We start from the raw sequence: 17528 nt of genomic DNA on the forward strand, positions 1-17528 counted from the left end.
TTTTTTCATATGGATCGAGGAGGAACTTAGAGAGATGTAGACGGTGAGAGGGAGGGAAAGAGACTGGTCCCACCCCCAGAAAGGTGGGAATCTTGCCTCCTGCTTCCCCAAGAACAGTAGCACTTTGCCTCAGCTCTGGGAATCTGGACAGCTCTATCTCACTCTTCCAGAAGAGAATGTAGTTCAGTGTATAACCTGTGTGAGGCTCCAGGTTCAGTCCCCAGCAAAAATGAGAAGGCAGGGAGGGGGGCCTCTTGTATTTATTTTTATTAAAATAAGAGCAACAAAAGCATATAAAACAAGACAAAACAATATTTAATCAAACAAGACAATCCCTACATCATATTTGTTTTACTCATCTCTCCTATTTCCCTCTTATTCTCCCTTCCATTTTGCAGAATAACACAGAGAAAAACAATGCTTCATGTGTTTCCAACAAACACAACAAAGAATGAGGGTAGTAAGGGTTGCAGAGCACCAGGGTCAGCCCAGCGGGACCCATCCAGGCACAGGCGGGCCACAGTGCCAGGCAGCAAGTGTTGGCACGGGTCTGCCTTGGCCTTGGAGAAGCATGTGGTCCTGGCACTCAGGGTGCTCGATGGATACAGTGACACAGGACTCTAGAGGCACGGCATCTGTTACGGACAAGTCACAGCCAGCTCCGAGCCTCCAACCAAGCAGTGTCAGTGCAGAGAACAATAAGAGATGCAGTGCTGGACAGCAGGGCTTCCACAAAGGGATGATGGCAACCTTCGGGAAAGGACTGGGGTCTTTAACTTGTCCAGTCATTTCTCTAATGAAGATCTCTAATACCTACTAACAGTTAGACACAGATAGGCTCCCTAGTGAAGAAACCTCAGCTGCTGCCCTGGAAGAATTTCAGACTAGAGGAGAATGAATAGATAAGCCTGCAACCAACCCAAACGCTTAAATAAAGGGAGAACTCACATACGCACAGGCTGATGTGTGAGGAGAGAATGGCAGAACACCCCGCCTGGCCTGTGGATGAGCTCTAGAAGCTTCCAGACAAATCACGGGTGCCCGTGTGCTGAGTAGAAGGGCAGATAACTAGGGATATAGATGTATGACAAGAACCAGCCCCTCACCTTACCTGGCTGAGAAGACAAGTGACCAGGGGAGAAGATTCAGAACTATGCATACAAAACCTGGGGGACAGTGGTGGATGTCACCAGGAGAAGACATGGTCATCCCAATCTAGGAGATGAGCAAGGTAAGTTTTGAAATGAGAGAACAGAGATGCTAGTCCAGGGTGGGAGCTGAGAACAGATACCCAGCAGGAGGCAGAGCATCCTCGGATGGGACTGGGGCCTCCCTCAGTGCTTGAAGTGAGGCCATGTCTTGATGATGTTGTACAATGCCTGTCCAGGAGACAGAGTATTGGACACATCACTGTGGCCCATTAGCAGGTAGTTGGAGGTCAGGTACCCCTTGTCTACAGCACACTGGATCAGGTCCTGAGCTGCTTCCAGAGCAGCTGCATTGGGTGAGGAACCTGAAAAGCACAGCCAGACCATTGTCTGTAAGATCTTAGGGTGTCAAAATCAAGCCAGAACATGGCTTCAAACCCACCCAGACCACCACTAAACTAGCATATTTGACTATCGGCAGCCACTCTTTAGTCAGACAGATTTCACATGTCTCAGCTGGTGCTGGAATTATAAATACAGATCTGAAGAATTCTGACAGTTCTCTAGTCCCCTAAGGAACATTTGAACAATGCCTAGAGATCTTCTTGGTTGACAAATTTGAAGAAGAAAAGACACTCTTACTTCCGAGTTAGGAGAAGGAATGACAGTGCCAACCACCCTCCCAAGCACAGATGGGTCTGTGACAATGAGTTATCTCCTCCAGCATGTCAGAGCAGTGAGGTTTACAGGCCTTCCCCACGATTCGGTGCTCAGAATCTTCTCACCTGCCCTTACCCCCATCCAATGCTCACTTTCAAACCAGCCAGAATGAGGAGCAGTGGCAGTATCTCACCTTTCCAGAGATTCAACAACAGTGCCCTAGCTCTAGTCAGGAGCTCTGAGTAAGCAAACAGTTTCAAGGCAGTCAAGGTAAATCCCCAAATCCCCACCTTGTGTACAAGGCTGAGCAGTCTGGAGCTGTTACCATGAGAACCAAAATAGGATAAGTTACAAAGAGGAACTCAAATTACTCACACAAGCATTTCCCTTGCTTCACCCATTCATTGCAGCAGAGAAAGGGTCAAGAGAGGGAGGGAGGGAGGGAGGGAGGGAGGGAGGGAGGGAGGGAGGGAGGGAGGGAGGGAGGGAGGGACGGGAGACTTGTCTGTGTGTGTGCAAAAGGAAATTTTAGAGTGCCTATTCTCTCTAGGATCTAAGGGTCACCTTCAGCCACACTCATATAAATACAAAGCTTCAGCAAAAGATGTTGTAAGTGATGCCTGAGTCTGATGTCTTCCTGGTTCAAATCAGACACTCTCCTCAAGCATTACACGAGGATCACAACTACCCAAAGCTTCCACTCACCCGTGAAGATGCCCATGAAGGTGATGCTCAAAGCAATGTCATTGTACCCATCCGTGTGGGATCCTTGGCTGTTCCAGCCTACCCCTTCATAAACACCACCATCCTGGCCCACAAGGAAGCTGGAGAAGTACAGGGGAAATGGAGATTAGCATGAAAGAGAAGCATTCTGGGATTGACACTCACCTTCCTCCATCAGTTCATTCATTTCTTTTTTATTAATTTTTATTTAAATTAAAAACAACCTTATTTTACATACCAATACCAGCTCCCTCTCCCTCCACCCTCCCATTCCTCCCACCATCACCCCATCACACCCCCTCAGAGAGAGTGAGGCCTCCTATGAGGGATCACCAAAGTCTGTCACATTATTTGGGACAGACCCTCTTCCGTGTATCTAGGCTGAGAGAGTATCCCTCCATAGGGAATGGGCTCTCAAAGCCCATTTGTGCACTAGGGATAAATACTGGTTCCACTGTCAGCAGCTCCATAGACTGCCCAAGCCCACCCCCCAACTGACACCCACATTCGGAGGGCCTGGTTCAGTCTTATTCAGGTTCCCTAGCTGTCATTCAGGTCAGCTGTTTCTGTGGGTTTCTCCTGCATGGTCTTAACGTCTTTGCTCATCACTCCTCCCTCTCTGAAACTGGATTCAAGGAGTTTGGCTCAGTGTTTAGCTGTGGGTGTCTGCTTCTGCTTCCATCAGCTACTGAATGAAGGTTCTAGGATGGCATATAAGGTAGTCATCAATCTCATCATAGGGGAAGGGCATTTAAGGTAGCCTCTCCACTATTGCTTAGATTGTTACTTAGGGCCATCCTTGTGCATTCCAGGGAATTTCCCTAGTGCCAGGTTCCTTGTTAAACCCATAATGGCTCCCTCTATTAAGGTATTTTTCTTTACTGTAACACCACGTTACAGAACAAGAAAGTCAGAGTCCTTGTGAGTGGTGTGCTAATAAAGGCATCTAGAGGGATGGAGCTCTAGAGGGACCCAGACTTAAAACATTTGCAGATTTCCATGGGAATAAACTGTCACTCACCCCCGATTTCCCAAATGTCTAACCATCAGTTTCCATGAAGCTGAACCTGTCAACCTCTCTTTCTCCTCCAGACATCCTCTTCTCTTGACTTCCACTGTGTAGTGGTCCACGCACCCTCATGTCTGGCAGTCTGACCTCTGTGCTCAGCCTCCTCAGGTGTGTGTGCTACTCCGTGGGGTGCGCCCTGTGCCTCTCCCTCCTCACTCTCCACACCCTCAGAAGCGACCTATCCATTTCCTTGACTTCTTCATCATCCGTGAAAGTGCACAACTCACTACTGGAGCCACCTCCCACCTGCTCTTCTCTGGGGTAGCATTGTGTAGAGAAAATTAGCATCCACGGGCTCCCATCCCAGCCCGCAGCCCGCGCTCCATCCACCTGCCAGACAAGACTTGTTGTCCATATCTCCCAGACACCTCCCTGACATAGTCCTGCACCTTGGTCATTAGCCACTCATTTTCATGAACTCTTCATTTCTCCCTCTGACAGCCGTACCCTCTTACCCCTGTCAGCATCTTGCCTTGCCTGAATCACCACATCTTCAAATCTCACTGCCTTCAGGTTCACCCTCACCGATCTGTTTCCAAGACATCATCCAAGGCGTCTTTTTAAAATACACACCTTATCATGTAAAACCCTGCTGTTAGACCTTTGCACAGAACCCGAACTCCCCAGTTGAAGATGCATCATTCTTCAGGACATGGCTCTTCTGCCTCCCAACCTCACCTCTCACCACATCCAGTATTGGCATTTATGTGATCATAAGCAACTTCTCAGCCCCTCTGAGACACTATTCTTATTCTGGAATCCAGCGCTCTCCCTGTGTTTGAAACGCTCTTGCTGCTTCCTCCTCTAGTTTGTTCCTACTCCCTTCTTGGATTCCAGCTACCGAGTTACTCGGAGGAGGAGCAAGCCCTTCGCTCCTCCCCCTGCATCCTGCTCATCCTCCATGTGTCCTTCCCCGGAGCACATGATTCACTTTGTTGAAACTTACTCTGTAAGCTCTCTTTCCCGGAGCTCACTGAAGTCTTAGCTCCAGGAGGGTAAGAGTCGCCTGTGCTCCAGCATCCCCAGAGCGCAGCCTAGACCTGTGATGCGGGAGAAGTGGGTGTTTGGTCCTGAGGTCAGAACCTCTCCAGAATGGTGACAAAATGCAAAATAAAAATCAGAAGCCTAGGAAAAGGTAGCTGCCTTCTGGAGCCTGAGATCGAAAGAGAAAGCTCCATCCTCAGTATGAGATTTCCAAATTTGTATTTGATATTGTATTGATAATTTGGTAACTGAAATTTTGATGACTGCATCTCCATTGCAGTTAAGAACACCATCAGATTGTTCCTGTGGAACCTAGCAATTGTCTGGTAGGTCTTAATAGATGACTAGAGGTAATATTTCCTCCCATCTTTAAAGAACTTCACTAAAATGGAGACTAAGAAGAGAATCAGTGACCTTAGAAGAATGTAGCAAGTGACAAATCCATCTGAGGCAAGCACATTGCACACTTGTTCCTGGCAGGAACAGACAAGACTAAAATACAAAAGCTAATCCACAAATGTCCCTAAGACAGTGGCTCTTTTTATTAGCACATACAAGCACACCATATGAATCAGTGGTGGCTTATCCTCGGGCTTCATATTTAGTTTGATTGTGATGAGAAATGAGCAAGGTATTCTGGTATCTTACCTTCAAGCTCTAGAAACATCTTTTGATGGTTTTTCCTGTTTTGTGGGACATTTTGTTTTCTGTGGGGGCCAGTCTTAAGTTACTACCTTTTAACATATGTTAAACAGAACTCAGTCATAGAATTTTGTATTCATTTTGATTATACTAAATGAGAAGGGAGGGAAGGAGGGAGAGAGGAAGGGAGAAAACAGGATAGGAGGAGAAAAAGAAAGTTGTGAGGAGAAAGACAGGCACAGGAGGAGAATGAGGGAAGAAATGGAGGAGAAAAAATGTCCTTCCACTAGGTAACACATTCTTATTATGGAATCGAAGATCTTGGCACTGAAAATTATTGGATGTCATCCAGTGTCTCCATGTAGGAAAATCTCTCTCTCTCTTTCTCTCTTTCTCTCTCTCTCTCTCTCTCTCTCTCTCTCTCTCTCTCTCTCTCTCTCTCTCTCTCTCTCTCTCTCTCTCTCTCTCATTGTTCAGATTCTTAGCTGTGAAGAACTGTCACAATAAAACCAGAAAGAGCAAGCCAAGCAGAGAGCAAAGACTGGGCCCAGTGTAAGGAGAAGCAGTTGCATGAACACAGTGGACCTGGGTGATTTCCTCTACAGATTTCAATCTCTCACACTGTGCCTTCCTCTAACACCTCTTCAGAAGCATTGGGAGCCATAATATCCATACACTGCCTTTAGTAGGCACACATTTTGAGGACATGCTTGGAGCTGTGACTGCCCCCCTTACCTGTCTCCTAAATAAGAGCACCGTAGAGTGGGTAAAAAGCCAATGTAAGTACCTATAGGTCGTTCATATGGTGAATAATCAATCAAAATTAGCTCCCCCCGGCCCCCGTTGAGAGATTCAGATTCTCTAGCCAAAGGATACCAGCCCTATCCTTGGGATCACTTACTTATACCCAATGTCACACTCATTTAGCCTGTCCATGAAGAAGGACTGGAGATCTCGGACCAGCAGGCGGCACTCATCCGGCTGGCTGCAGGTTCTCCCAGCCGTGTGAAGGATGATGGCATACTTTGCAGGGAGAGTCATCTTGGAGCAGTGGGACTCTCTTGCCCCCCAAGCAGACCGTGGAACGATGTGGGGGCAAGCTGTTGTCAGATAAAACAACAAAAACAAATGACAACACATGAAAGATTCATTTTACCGCACTATGCCAACCACATGACTACTTAAGGCTGCTGTGATCCTCAGCATGCTGAGGTCTCCCAGCCACCCTCAAAGCCCCTCCCTGTCCTGACTGTGATACTGTGGAGTGACCTGATCCAAGTAGCAAACACGGAAGCTTTATTCCAGAAGTCTGTTTAATGGACACTTAAAACCCCTAAAATTCTGCCAGTGTAAAGCAATCCTCATTGTGGATACATGGCAGTAGTTTCAAGGTCAAACTGATTCAGGACTCATGACCATAAGGACAAGTTTCTCCAAACTTCATTAAGCCCGAGAAAAGGCCAGTAGTTCTTTCTGGTTTTATCTCAAAAGCTTCAGGAAGTCCTTGCTTGATACTAACCGGGTTTACTAGGCCTCTCCTGTCCCCACACATACATAAGCAGTAGGCTCTAAAACCAGCAGAGTCATCTGGGAGAAGCTGAGACCTGCTGGGCTGCCTGGAGAAGACACCCTCCAACTTGTAGAACTCCCTGCAGATTGTGCAGTGAGCTCCAGGTGTGAGAGTAGCCACCCAGGCTGGGGTGGGCTTTTGCTGATGAAACTGTGTCATAGGAACCTCTCATCCATACTACTGTAGTTAATCCCAATAAAGCTCACTGGTGGTTCACCAAAAAAAGGAAAGAAAGAGAAAGAAAGAAAGAAAAACATTGGTTTGGGGCTGGAGAATTGGTTCAGTGGTTAAGAGCACTTGATGCTCTTGCAGAGGACTGGATTCAGTTTCCAAAACTCACATAATGGTTCACAGTCACCTGAAATTCCAATTCCAGGAGATGTGATTAGCTCTTCTGTCTTCCATGGGCACCAGGCTCACACATGGTACACATATATATGTTCATGCAAAGCACTCATACACATAAAACAATAAAATAAAAGAATCTAAAACCTCAGTGGTTTTGCTGTCGCTGCTTAAGTCAAAACAGCGTCTAATTTGTGTGATTTGTTTTTAAAGTCCTCCTTTAATGTCAGCGTAACATGAAGTTTGTGTTACATTCTGTATTTATAAAGGTGTGCTTGTGTACAAGCATGTGAATAAGAACTATGAGTAAGTGTGCCCTATCCTTTTCTATGCCTATTTTCTTCCCTACAATTCTCAGCACATAACATACTGAGTTGAGGGTGGCTGTTGTTGTTGTTGTTGTTGTTGTTTGGTTTGCCAAGACAAGGTTTCTCTCTACAGCCCTGGTTGTCCTAGAACTCACTCTGTAGACCAGGCTGGCCTTGAACTCAGAGATCCTCCTGCCTCTCTCTCGTGAGTGCTGAGATTAAAGGCGTGCGCCACCACCTGGCTCATCCTGAGTACTTCATCTGTTTATTCTTATCTTTCCCCCTCTGCACTGAGGCTCTGGGCCTCAAAGGCTCTCGTACTTTGTTCCTTAGATCCTGTTTTTGCTGAAGAAGAGGTGTGTTGTGATTGCGGAAAGACCGTTCATGTGACACCACTCCGACGGATGTGGCACCGTTACTGCAGCTAATGGGGAAAGAGGCGGCCTGGAGGGTTCCTCTCACGGTTTGCCAGCACCAGCCTTTCAGAGAGCTGGGCCCACACGGCTCTGGGAAGGATGTGAGGAAAGCCTGACAAGGTCACTCCTGGAGGAGGCATTTAGGAATGCTACCATCCTAGTATGTAAGACTGGAAAGACCAGAAGGGGAGAGGGTCTCACCTCTCTTCTGTCTCCCCTTCTGTGGAGGGACCAGGCAGTTTTCGCTTTTCACAAGAAGTGGCTGGATGTACTTGGGTGACAAGTGGCCCTTCTTCACAGCATGGGAAATCAGGCCCTTCATTGCTGACAGAGCTACAGGGCTGGGACTGTGGCCTGGAAGAGAGCGGTTTATAGGAAGTCGCTGTCTGCCCTAGTAACAGGGTACAGTGGGAAGAAGCTGAGGTGCCCCCAACAAACCTACACAGCTGCTAGAAGAAACAATGGGGAGAGGTTCCTCCCTCAAGTCAGAGGGGTGAGCACCAAGGACCTGTGATAACAGAGCTCTGACTGGCTCAGGTTGAAGCCCTTCCCAGTGCTGTGCCAAGACTTTACATACCCACACTGCCCACCCCCAAGAGAGCTTCAGGGCAGCTCTGCCCGGGAGCCCCAGCTGCTCGTACTGTCATCTTTCTCAGCACAAAACCCCGAATCAAACACTGCTAGCCGCCCCTTGTCCATGAAGAAGTATTTGGAATCTAAGAAATGCATGCTTCAAATCTCAAACCAACAAATAAATCTATAAACTAAACAGGCATTCTGGACCCAGTACTCTGCGGGGACCACCCTCCTATTGGAAATGAAAACTCATTGTGACTCCTTTCCCACAGTGGGTCATTTTGGGCTATTCACTTCACTGAACCTCGGGCTGCACACTGCAGTAATGAGAAGGATGGAATCTACCTGGACGATCCCAAAGGGTACTGAGTAGGAAATGAGAAACTAGCTATACAAAGTAGATTAACAGAGCTGGGTGGTGGTGATGCACGCCTTTAATCCCAGCACTTGGGAGGCAGAGGCAGGAGGATCTCTGTGAGTTCAAGGCCAACAAGGCTTACAACGTGAATTCCAAGACAGCCAGGACTGTTTCACAGAGAAACCCAGTCTCAAAAATAATTAAATATATATATCAGCTCAGCTCACAGGACTTGTTTTTATAACCTATTCCCCATACAGGGATGCCTCACCCACCCAGCCTTGATGCAGGGGAGGAACTTTGTTGACTCCCATAGGAGGCCTGCCCCTTTCTGAACAGAGGAGGAGTGAATGGGGGGAAGAGAGAGGAGGTGGGGTGAGGGAAGAGAAGAGGGAGAGGAAACTGTGGTTGGTATATAAAATAAATGAAAAAAGAAAAGAAGGAAGGAAGGAAGGAAGGAAGGAAGGAAGGAAGGAAGGGAGGGAGGGAGGGAGGAAGGAAGGAAGAGAAATCAGCTCCCAGACACAGCCTGTTAGGATGCAGGGCGCAGGGGACTGGAATCAACAGGCTTGGAAGAAAATGGAAGACTGTCCCAAGAATTGCCCAACACAAAACACATTCCATGGGTCCTGCCCTGCTTTGAGATTTTTGTTTCATTTTGTCTTGTTTAGACTGTTTTTTAAGAGAGAGAGAGAGAGAGAGAGAGAGAGAGAGAGAACATGAAGTTCGATTGGTAGGGAGGTGGGGATATCTGGGAGGAGGGGAACACATGGTCAAAATATACTGCATGAAAAAACTAAAGCAATTAACTGTCCACTAGAGAGGTCTGGGAGACAACTTGTGGCCATATTTGCTGGATGTGCTCGCTGAGGTGGGATGAGCCACCCTAAATTCAGACAGCACCTTTCCATGGGATGGAATTCTGGGCAGAACACAGGAGAGAATGGGGTGAGCACCAATGTCACCCTCCTGTTCCTGACAGCTGATGTCACTTCGTGCCTCTGACATGCTGTCTCCCCTCACACTGTGAGCTCGAATAACCCCTTCCTTCCTTAAGCTGGTTTCATCTGGTATTTGGTCACAGCAGCAAGAAAAGTACCTACTACAGAGGCGCCAAGGTAGTTTCTTTTTTAAATGAATAGAAAATCTAGAAGTGAAAGATGGACAGAGGGGACACCTGGCCTACAGCCACAGACCTGTCGGTGCTGGACAGAAGGTGTGGTAGTCGCTAACAGGGGAGGAGCCTGAAGAAGAGCAGAGCAAGGGCCTAGCAGATAGAAGCTCGGAGAGAAGGCGGAGCTTGCCTAGAGAAGCCTGGGAGCCTGAGGAAGAAATGTGGCAGAGTTAGAGAAAGAAGCCGGAGCAGAAAGAAGGGCATCACAGTGTGTGTTCTGGAAACCAAGGGAGAAGAAAATGCCAAGAGAAACTGACTATGCCGGGGTGCCTGAGAGGGCAGCAGAGCCTCAGGAGAAAGCAGCAGGAACTCTCTGAAGGGCGGTGAGCTGAGGAGCCATTACCTTCCTGGGCACCAAATAAGCCAATGCCTAAGGAGATGTTGTTATAGCCTTGGTCGTGTGAGCCTTGGACGTTCCAGCCGACACCTTCATATACTCTGCCATCATCCCCAACCAGGAAACTATGGGCAGGGAAACACAAGTTACTGAAGGCGCTGACATTCCTGAGAGACGAAACTGCCTCCCCAGACTCAGAAGGGAGAAGAGCTCGGGGCAGGTACACTAAAAAGTATCTGCATGGATTCTCTGAGACAAGAGAAAGACCAAGTCCTGCATCCTCATCTTTACCATTGAAAGGGACCCACACCCACACCACATACTCCCTTCCTTTCCCAGACACCCAATCTGTATGTAAATCATCCTAAAGACTGAGAAGATAGGGGAGACCTGGGATATCTGCAGAAACTACAGTTGACCCAGCCACACAATATTAGTCTCCACGGACCCCATGCATCCCTAAAAACAGGTCTCCTACTTCCCGCAGAGGGCACACTGCCCACAAAACTTCCACACAGGCTGCTCATTCGTTTCTCCCTGCCAGGTAACTGCCTACATAAACGCAACACATGTAACACAGACATAGTAGCAGGCAATGTGTTTGGGGAGGGATCCCAGAAGCCAGACAGATGGAGCAGGGAGGGGAAAAAACACAGAGAAATCCAACAGCCTGTGCCCCTGAGGTAGCTTGAGAGTAGACACCCAGCACTGGACCTTAACTGTCACTCACCCACCACGTCCTTCTGAAGAGCTTTAGAACCATCCATCCATCAGAGGGGCTGGGCTGATGAAGTTACCCACCTACTCCTGTCCCCCCAGGGGCCATTTAACTCCTCCGAATCATAGAGGCCTTTGTGGGAAAGTGGAGATGCTATGGGTACTTAAAGCCAGAAGCCATTGCCATTACCATGGCCAGACTGTTGACAACTGGCCAAAGTCAGGCAGGAGTCCCCTAGACTGGCTGGTGGGGTCATAGGTGGGATGGTTGCCCCAGTGAGAGGTAAAAGCCCACACCTGCAATGCAGTGGAGACCTCCTGGGACAGAGGCAGGTGCAGCTAGTTTAGGTTGGATGGCTGTGCTTCTGCGTGTCACTGAGGAAGCCAAACAACCTCCCTACCTTGAGAAAACGGTGGTTCTTGTTCTGCCCAGCTCAGACTAGCAGATGATCAGACACACTCAGGTATAAGGAAGGTTCTGTACACTGTGTGTTGATGTGGTTGTCCTGTGTATATGTTTCTCTTATTGATTGATGAATAAGACACTGTGCGGCTAGTGGTCAGGCAAGAAGGATAGGCAGGGCTAGCAGAGGAGGAGAATTCTGGGAAGAATAGACAGAAAGGAGTCACAATGTGAGCCAGGGAAGAGTGGAAATACATAGATTAAATGAAATGGGTTAATAATTAAGCTACCCAATAAGAAGCCCTAGACACTGGCGGCCAACAGTTTTATAAGGGAGACAGGACCCTGCCGGGACAAAGAACTTCTTGTTGCAGTGTGTCGGGTAAACCAAGAGTTTCCAGTGACATTTAAAAGCGTAGTTATGTCTTGATTTTCCTTCAGTGTCTCAGAGGCACGTACCTCCCAGAAAATTACATCAGAATTCCTTGAAGACTTGGGAATACTGTATTTATTACCAAACCGATAGAACCACAGCCAGGAAAACAAGGAAAATGGGTGGAAAAAGCTGTAAGAACCTCAGCAGAGCAGCTTTGACCTCATGCCCTGAGACCCGGGCCCAGCCACTTACTTGTAGGCCACATCACACCAGCTGTTGCGGATGTGATAGGCCTGCAGTTCCTGAAGCTTCTGACCACAGACAGTCTGGCTGAGGCACTCCAGACCAGGGACATGGTGTATGACAAGGACCTTCGCTGGCCTGCTCAGCTTAGAGCTGCAGCCAGTTGCTTTTGTGCCCCATTCCTCTCGAGAGACCATGACGAAGTCACCTGTGAGGCAGCACATGTCAGTCCGGGCAGCCTACATTTGCCACCTGAGCTGCACGTGTTGGTCTGAATTTTGTCTGCCCCGGGCTGGTGAAGATGCCCTCATAGAGATACCAACAGGGGGTCAGACGGCCCTGCCCCTGCCCTTTGTGCACCTTGCAGACTCTCACTCCCAAGGCACTCTGGACAGTTTGCTCCCCCATCTCAGGAATCCCCGCCATAAATGTACTACATTAAGATGCCCATGCATCCGCTGGTCCCCACCCAGCCTCCGTAGCCTCATTGTCCACTCTCTGCCCATTTCCTCTGTGACTTTCCACTCTCTTTAAAGGTTCACGTCTCCTCCTCAGCCTAGAGGCTCTCCCTAGGCAGGGTCTTCGTCCGCCCTTCACTCTTTGACACACTGAACTCAGGGATTGAATCTCTACCCTGCACATGCTGTTTCTCCCTTTTGATATCATCCCTACACCCAAAAGCCTAGAAAACGCACTTAAACTGCTGGCCAGAGCCCCTTTACAATCGATGCTGTCCACACTGTCACAGTTGCCTCTGCAGACCTGAGGTGCCTCTCTGGCCACATGAGAACCCTGGCAGATTGCTAAGCCTCCTCACCATCTTGGCCCAGTTTGCCTTTCTCCAGGAACTGGGAGATGTTGCCAAGCAGTTTCTGCAGCCCCTCTGACATCTGTTTGGTTTGTGTTTTTTCCCAGAAGGAAGCACCTGCAAAAGAACATTCCTGTTTTCATGTGTCTTCAAAGAGTTCCAGACCCTTTGATAATAATGGGATAGCAGAGCTCCAGTCAGAAACAGCTGCCCCTCTTGCCTCCCTGAGCCCCCTCCTCCAGGAAGCCCCTCTGGGATGACCAGGGAACAACCTCTAACAGGTGATAACATGGATTTCTCTAATGTTGTCTTCAGGTAATCCCCCAGGATGATAATGTGTTGCTACAGGTAGAGAGTTAGGCATATTGAACAATTATGAGCCATATCTAAATATGCAATTGGCAAAAACAACTGGGAAATGTATTCTGGCATCTCAAAACCACAATGATCTCTTTTGTGTGCATTTTGTGTATCAGATGCAATAAGAAGAAATAGAGAGTTCAAGGTCGGGCTGGTCCGACAGCCTCCAAAACAATACAGAGAAACCCTGTCTTGTAAAACCAAAAAGAAGAAGAAGAAGAAGAAGAAGAAGAAGAAGAAGAAGAAGAAGAAGAAGAAGAAGAAGAAGAAGAAGAAGAAGAAGAAGAAGAAGAAGAAGAAGAAGAAGAAGAAGAGAATTGCCTTTTGCAATTTTGCAATGCTGGGACATCAGTCAACCCCATGCTCTTAACTTGAAGGACTGTGAGGATGTCACTGGGCACTAGTTTACATTATTGCTTCAAAGGAACATTGTTTTGTTGACAGGTACAAATCTAAGTTAATTAAAATGCTTGTTGGCATAATATTGACACAGCTATAACCATTGCTCCCTCTTATTGGTTCTTACTGGCAAGTGCTGTCAGCCATGTGCATTACCTCACTGAAACCTCCAATTTAAGAGGGAAGCAATCTTTTCTTAGTCTTCAGATGGAGAAGCTTAAGATTTAAAGAATTTAGCCATTTATTGAGAACTATTATTTGAGGTAAGATAAAAAGAAGTTGGCCCCAGGTCTACAGGTGCCATAAAGCTCCTCTTGCATACCAGGGAAGAGCACAGATTTGGTCTAGAAAAAGAAAACTTACCCCATACTGGGAGAGCCAGGGTAGAGAAGACAAGAAGCCAGGGAAGCATCCTCAGGAGGTCTCAAGACACTACCCAGAGTGTGATCAGCAGCCCTAGGAGAGACACTGACGTTAACATGACTGTGCCAGCTGCCAATGACACACCACGTGTCTGCATAGTGCCTTGCAGTGGGCCTCCTGAGGGCCAGCATCTGGTTGTGGCTCCTCTGAGTGCCATGTACACAGCGGATGCACAACATCCTAGCACAGACACCTAGCAACTATTTACTGCTGCCTACTATGTGTGGTTTATGTAGATACTTACACAGTAAGTCTTAAATCACACACACACACACACATTCTGTATATACAGGTACAAAATCTAAAAGTGCTCTAGGAAACTCAAACTCCCATGGAGGAGTGTAATGCAGACATTCCCTTTCTAGCTAGGGATAAGGCCATGTGAGGTACGTGGGGTGTAGGAGCTGGGAGAGACTGGATCTGGCTGTGGAGCAGAGGACACCTGACCTTATGACTGCTTTGTTAGAGTCTAGTTCCTTCTATAGATGGCTTAAAGATCACACTCAAACAGAAACAATTGGAACTGGGGGATGGTTCAGTTGCTAAAGTGTTTGCCATGCAAGAACATATGAGTCTGAAATCCCCAGCAGTCGTGCAAAAAGTGCTGAGTGTTAGTGTGAGTGTGACTGGGCAAGTGTGGAATTCCAGTACTGAGAGGTGGAGCCAAGCAGATCCCTGGAGCTCACTGCCCAGCCAGCCTTGCCAAATCCATGAGTTCATTCACTGAGAGACCCTGTCTCATAAAATAAGGTGGAAAGCAGTTGACAAAGATCCAACATCGAGCTCTGACTTCCATGTGCATACACACAAGTATATGCACACACATGCACATGTGCACACACACACACACACACACACACAGAGGAGGGGAGGGAGAGAGAGTACACATACTGTCTACACACGTTCTCACACAGAACAAAGTGAAATTACCTGGGCACTCTGTACTATTCCAGCCCAGCAGGTCAGAGTACAGCCAGCTCACCACTCATTGTCTCCAAGTTCCTCCAGCTGTGGTTTTCAGGTCTTGTGGCCCCTCTAGCAGGTGTCCCTGCCTGCTTTCCCAGGCTCTAGAGAGCACCCAGTTCCTAGGAAGGAAGTACTCAGGCTCTTGCTTCCTCAAAACAGGAAGTGAGGGACCCCAAAAAAGATGGAGGCCAGAGACCAGAGGCTAAGTCAACTCAATTCAGAGCTCCGAAAGGAAATCAGGTGAGACCAGATGGGTTGAGAGTACAGAGATCCGCCCTGTGAATAAGCCCAGGTTCCTCCTCCCTGGAAAAGGGCCCAATTGCCACATCTTCCCTGACCTCTTTCTTTGGCTCAGCCTTCAGTAGGCCCAATCAACCGGGGCCTGCTTGCATGGTGGCTATTTCTGACATCAATGAACTTCCTGCCAATAGCAACCGGCTCCACAGTTCTGAAAGCTATTGATTAAGATCATTTACCAGAGGCTGGGCGGTGGTGGCGGCGCACGCCTTTAATCCCAGCACTCGGGAGGCAGAGGCAGGCGGATCTCTGTAAGCTCGAGACCAGCCGGGTCTACGAGAGCTAGTTCCAGGACAGCCTCCAAAGCCACAGAGGAAACCCCGTCTCAAAAAAACAAAAATCATTTATCAGCCATTACTCCAAACACCTTCCTACCGAGGTCACCCACAGAGGCAGGATGGGAGGGAAGACATAGAAAGCACATTCCCAGGAGGAAGCTCGCCGTACCTGCCCTCCCACGACACCCACCGTCAGCATCACACTATGACCCGTGGGAGGAAACAGTCCTCACCCACTTCTGGCCCGGGGCCTAATTATGTCATCTCTGAGCAGGTTTCCTGGTCTGAAGCCTGGTCATATAGATGTGTGGATCCCCATAGAGGAAGTTTCACATGACAGTGAGACTTGGACATCTTCACAGGGGATACACAGCCTCTCAGCTCCCAGCAGGCAGGGCAGCCTTCAGAGGCCCTAAGGAAATGGCCTCATGCAAAAAGATTGTCCCAGGAAAAACTCCCTGGAAGGTGTTACAATAGCACTGAAGGAAAAGCTGTTGCCTCCTAGCCGAAAAGAATAGTGCTCAAGAATAATGCTCATACCATTGTCTCCTATACTTAAAAGTCAATTCAGCCAGGCAGATCAATCACCCCTCACAGAAACAGGTCTGCCTTAAACTGTGCTAAGGAGACAGGAGGAACCATTATCCCTTTAGTGAGATAGCATACTGTTTGTTCCCAGAGAATCTGCAGTTCCGTACAAGCTGCCGTCAGGTTGTTAGTTTTGCCTTCCTAACTTGGAGAGGCACAGCTTTTCCTTTCTCTTCTTTATTGTCTCTTTTATTAGGATGTTGGTTGAAGCTTAAGTATGCTTTCTACAGTACTTTGGGCCTTTGTACTCTTCCCCTAACATTCCCCTCTCTACCATGTGGCTGCTTGTCCGCCATGTTGCTTAGCTCCATGTTGGCTTAGCTCATGGATTTTTCTCTTTCTCTGCTTGATCTCCCTCCTATAGGCAGCTGCCAATATTTATAGATTATCTGTCCTGGGTTTTTCCTTTTAAACTATATAAATTATCGTTGCTCCCCCTGTTGAGTCCGCACTAGAATTATGGAAGTTGGGATTGTTTGTGTGGTTGGTTTGGTTTTTCAAGACAGGATTTCTCTGTAGCTTTGGAGGCTGTCCTGGAACTCGATCTGTAGACCAGGCTGGCCTTGAACTCACAGAGATCCTCCTGCCTCTGCCTTCTGAGTGCTGGGATTAAAGACATGGGCCAGCATCATCCAGCTAGAATTACGGTTTTTTGTTTGTTTGTTTGTCCCCTACCAAATCTCCACTCCCATCCCCAGGGAGGTTAAGGCCCTCCATGGTGGATCTCCAGAGTCTGTCATTTCATCCAGGGCAGGGCCTAGGCCCTCCTCCGAGTCCCAACTGAGAAAGCATCCCATATTGTGGCATGGGCGCTCAAAGTCTATTTGTACGCCAGGGATAAATACTACCCAAGGCCCCATAGATTACCTAGACCTCATGAGACTGAAAATCACAAGAAGGACCTCTGCTTCCTTAGTAACAAAAGGTCCCCTTGAATATGTGCCAGGTTCACTCACTGCCCTCCCACAGGCATGGACTCAAGCCCACAACTGAGCCATGCAGTGAGCAGGGTACCGATCTCTGGAGGAGATCCACCTGTTCTCCCTGCCCATTAAGGAACCCGAGATTATTGACTTTTCCTGAGCACATCCCTAAATGATGATTACTAAAGATTATGCCAGTTCAGAAACAAACTCGGACTGTCCAGGGGACAAGGCTCAAGGCTTTTGTCACTATTGGGGACTACAATGGTCAGGCTGGTCTTGGTGTTAAGTACTCCAAGGAAGTAGCCATTGCCATCATCTCGGCCAAGTTTTCCAAGGTCCCTGTGTAGAGAAGCTACTGAGGGAACAAGATTTGCAAGCCCCACAGTGTTCCATGAAAGGTGAAAGGTGCCTGTGTCTTACCCTGGCCCCAGAGG

General features: G+C 48.1%; 1 protein-coding gene across 1 annotated transcript; it reads right to left on the reverse strand.

Annotated features, from left to right (window-relative positions):
* Window positions 1-252: 252 nt before the first annotated feature.
* Window positions 253-15217, reverse strand: Pglyrp4 (peptidoglycan recognition protein 4). The gene is made up of 9 exons (XM_005080243.4): window positions 14970-15217; window positions 13980-14072; window positions 12867-12974; window positions 12059-12257; window positions 10317-10435; window positions 8067-8219; window positions 6128-6326; window positions 2514-2632; window positions 253-1513 (listed from the first exon to the last, which is right to left on the reverse strand). Exons 2-9 carry the CDS (start codon window positions 14026-14028, stop codon window positions 1335-1337), a joined length of 1125 nt encoding a protein of 374 aa, XP_005080300.1. The 5' UTR covers window positions 14029-14072; window positions 14970-15217; the 3' UTR covers window positions 253-1334.
* Between the last annotated feature and the right edge of the window lie 2311 nt (window positions 15218-17528).

The sequence above is a fragment of the Mesocricetus auratus genome, unplaced genomic scaffold (genome assembly GCF_017639785.1).
Source record: "Mesocricetus auratus isolate SY011 unplaced genomic scaffold, BCM_Maur_2.0 Super-Scaffold_100009, whole genome shotgun sequence".
Taxonomy (NCBI): Eukaryota; Metazoa; Chordata; class Mammalia; order Rodentia; family Cricetidae; genus Mesocricetus; species Mesocricetus auratus.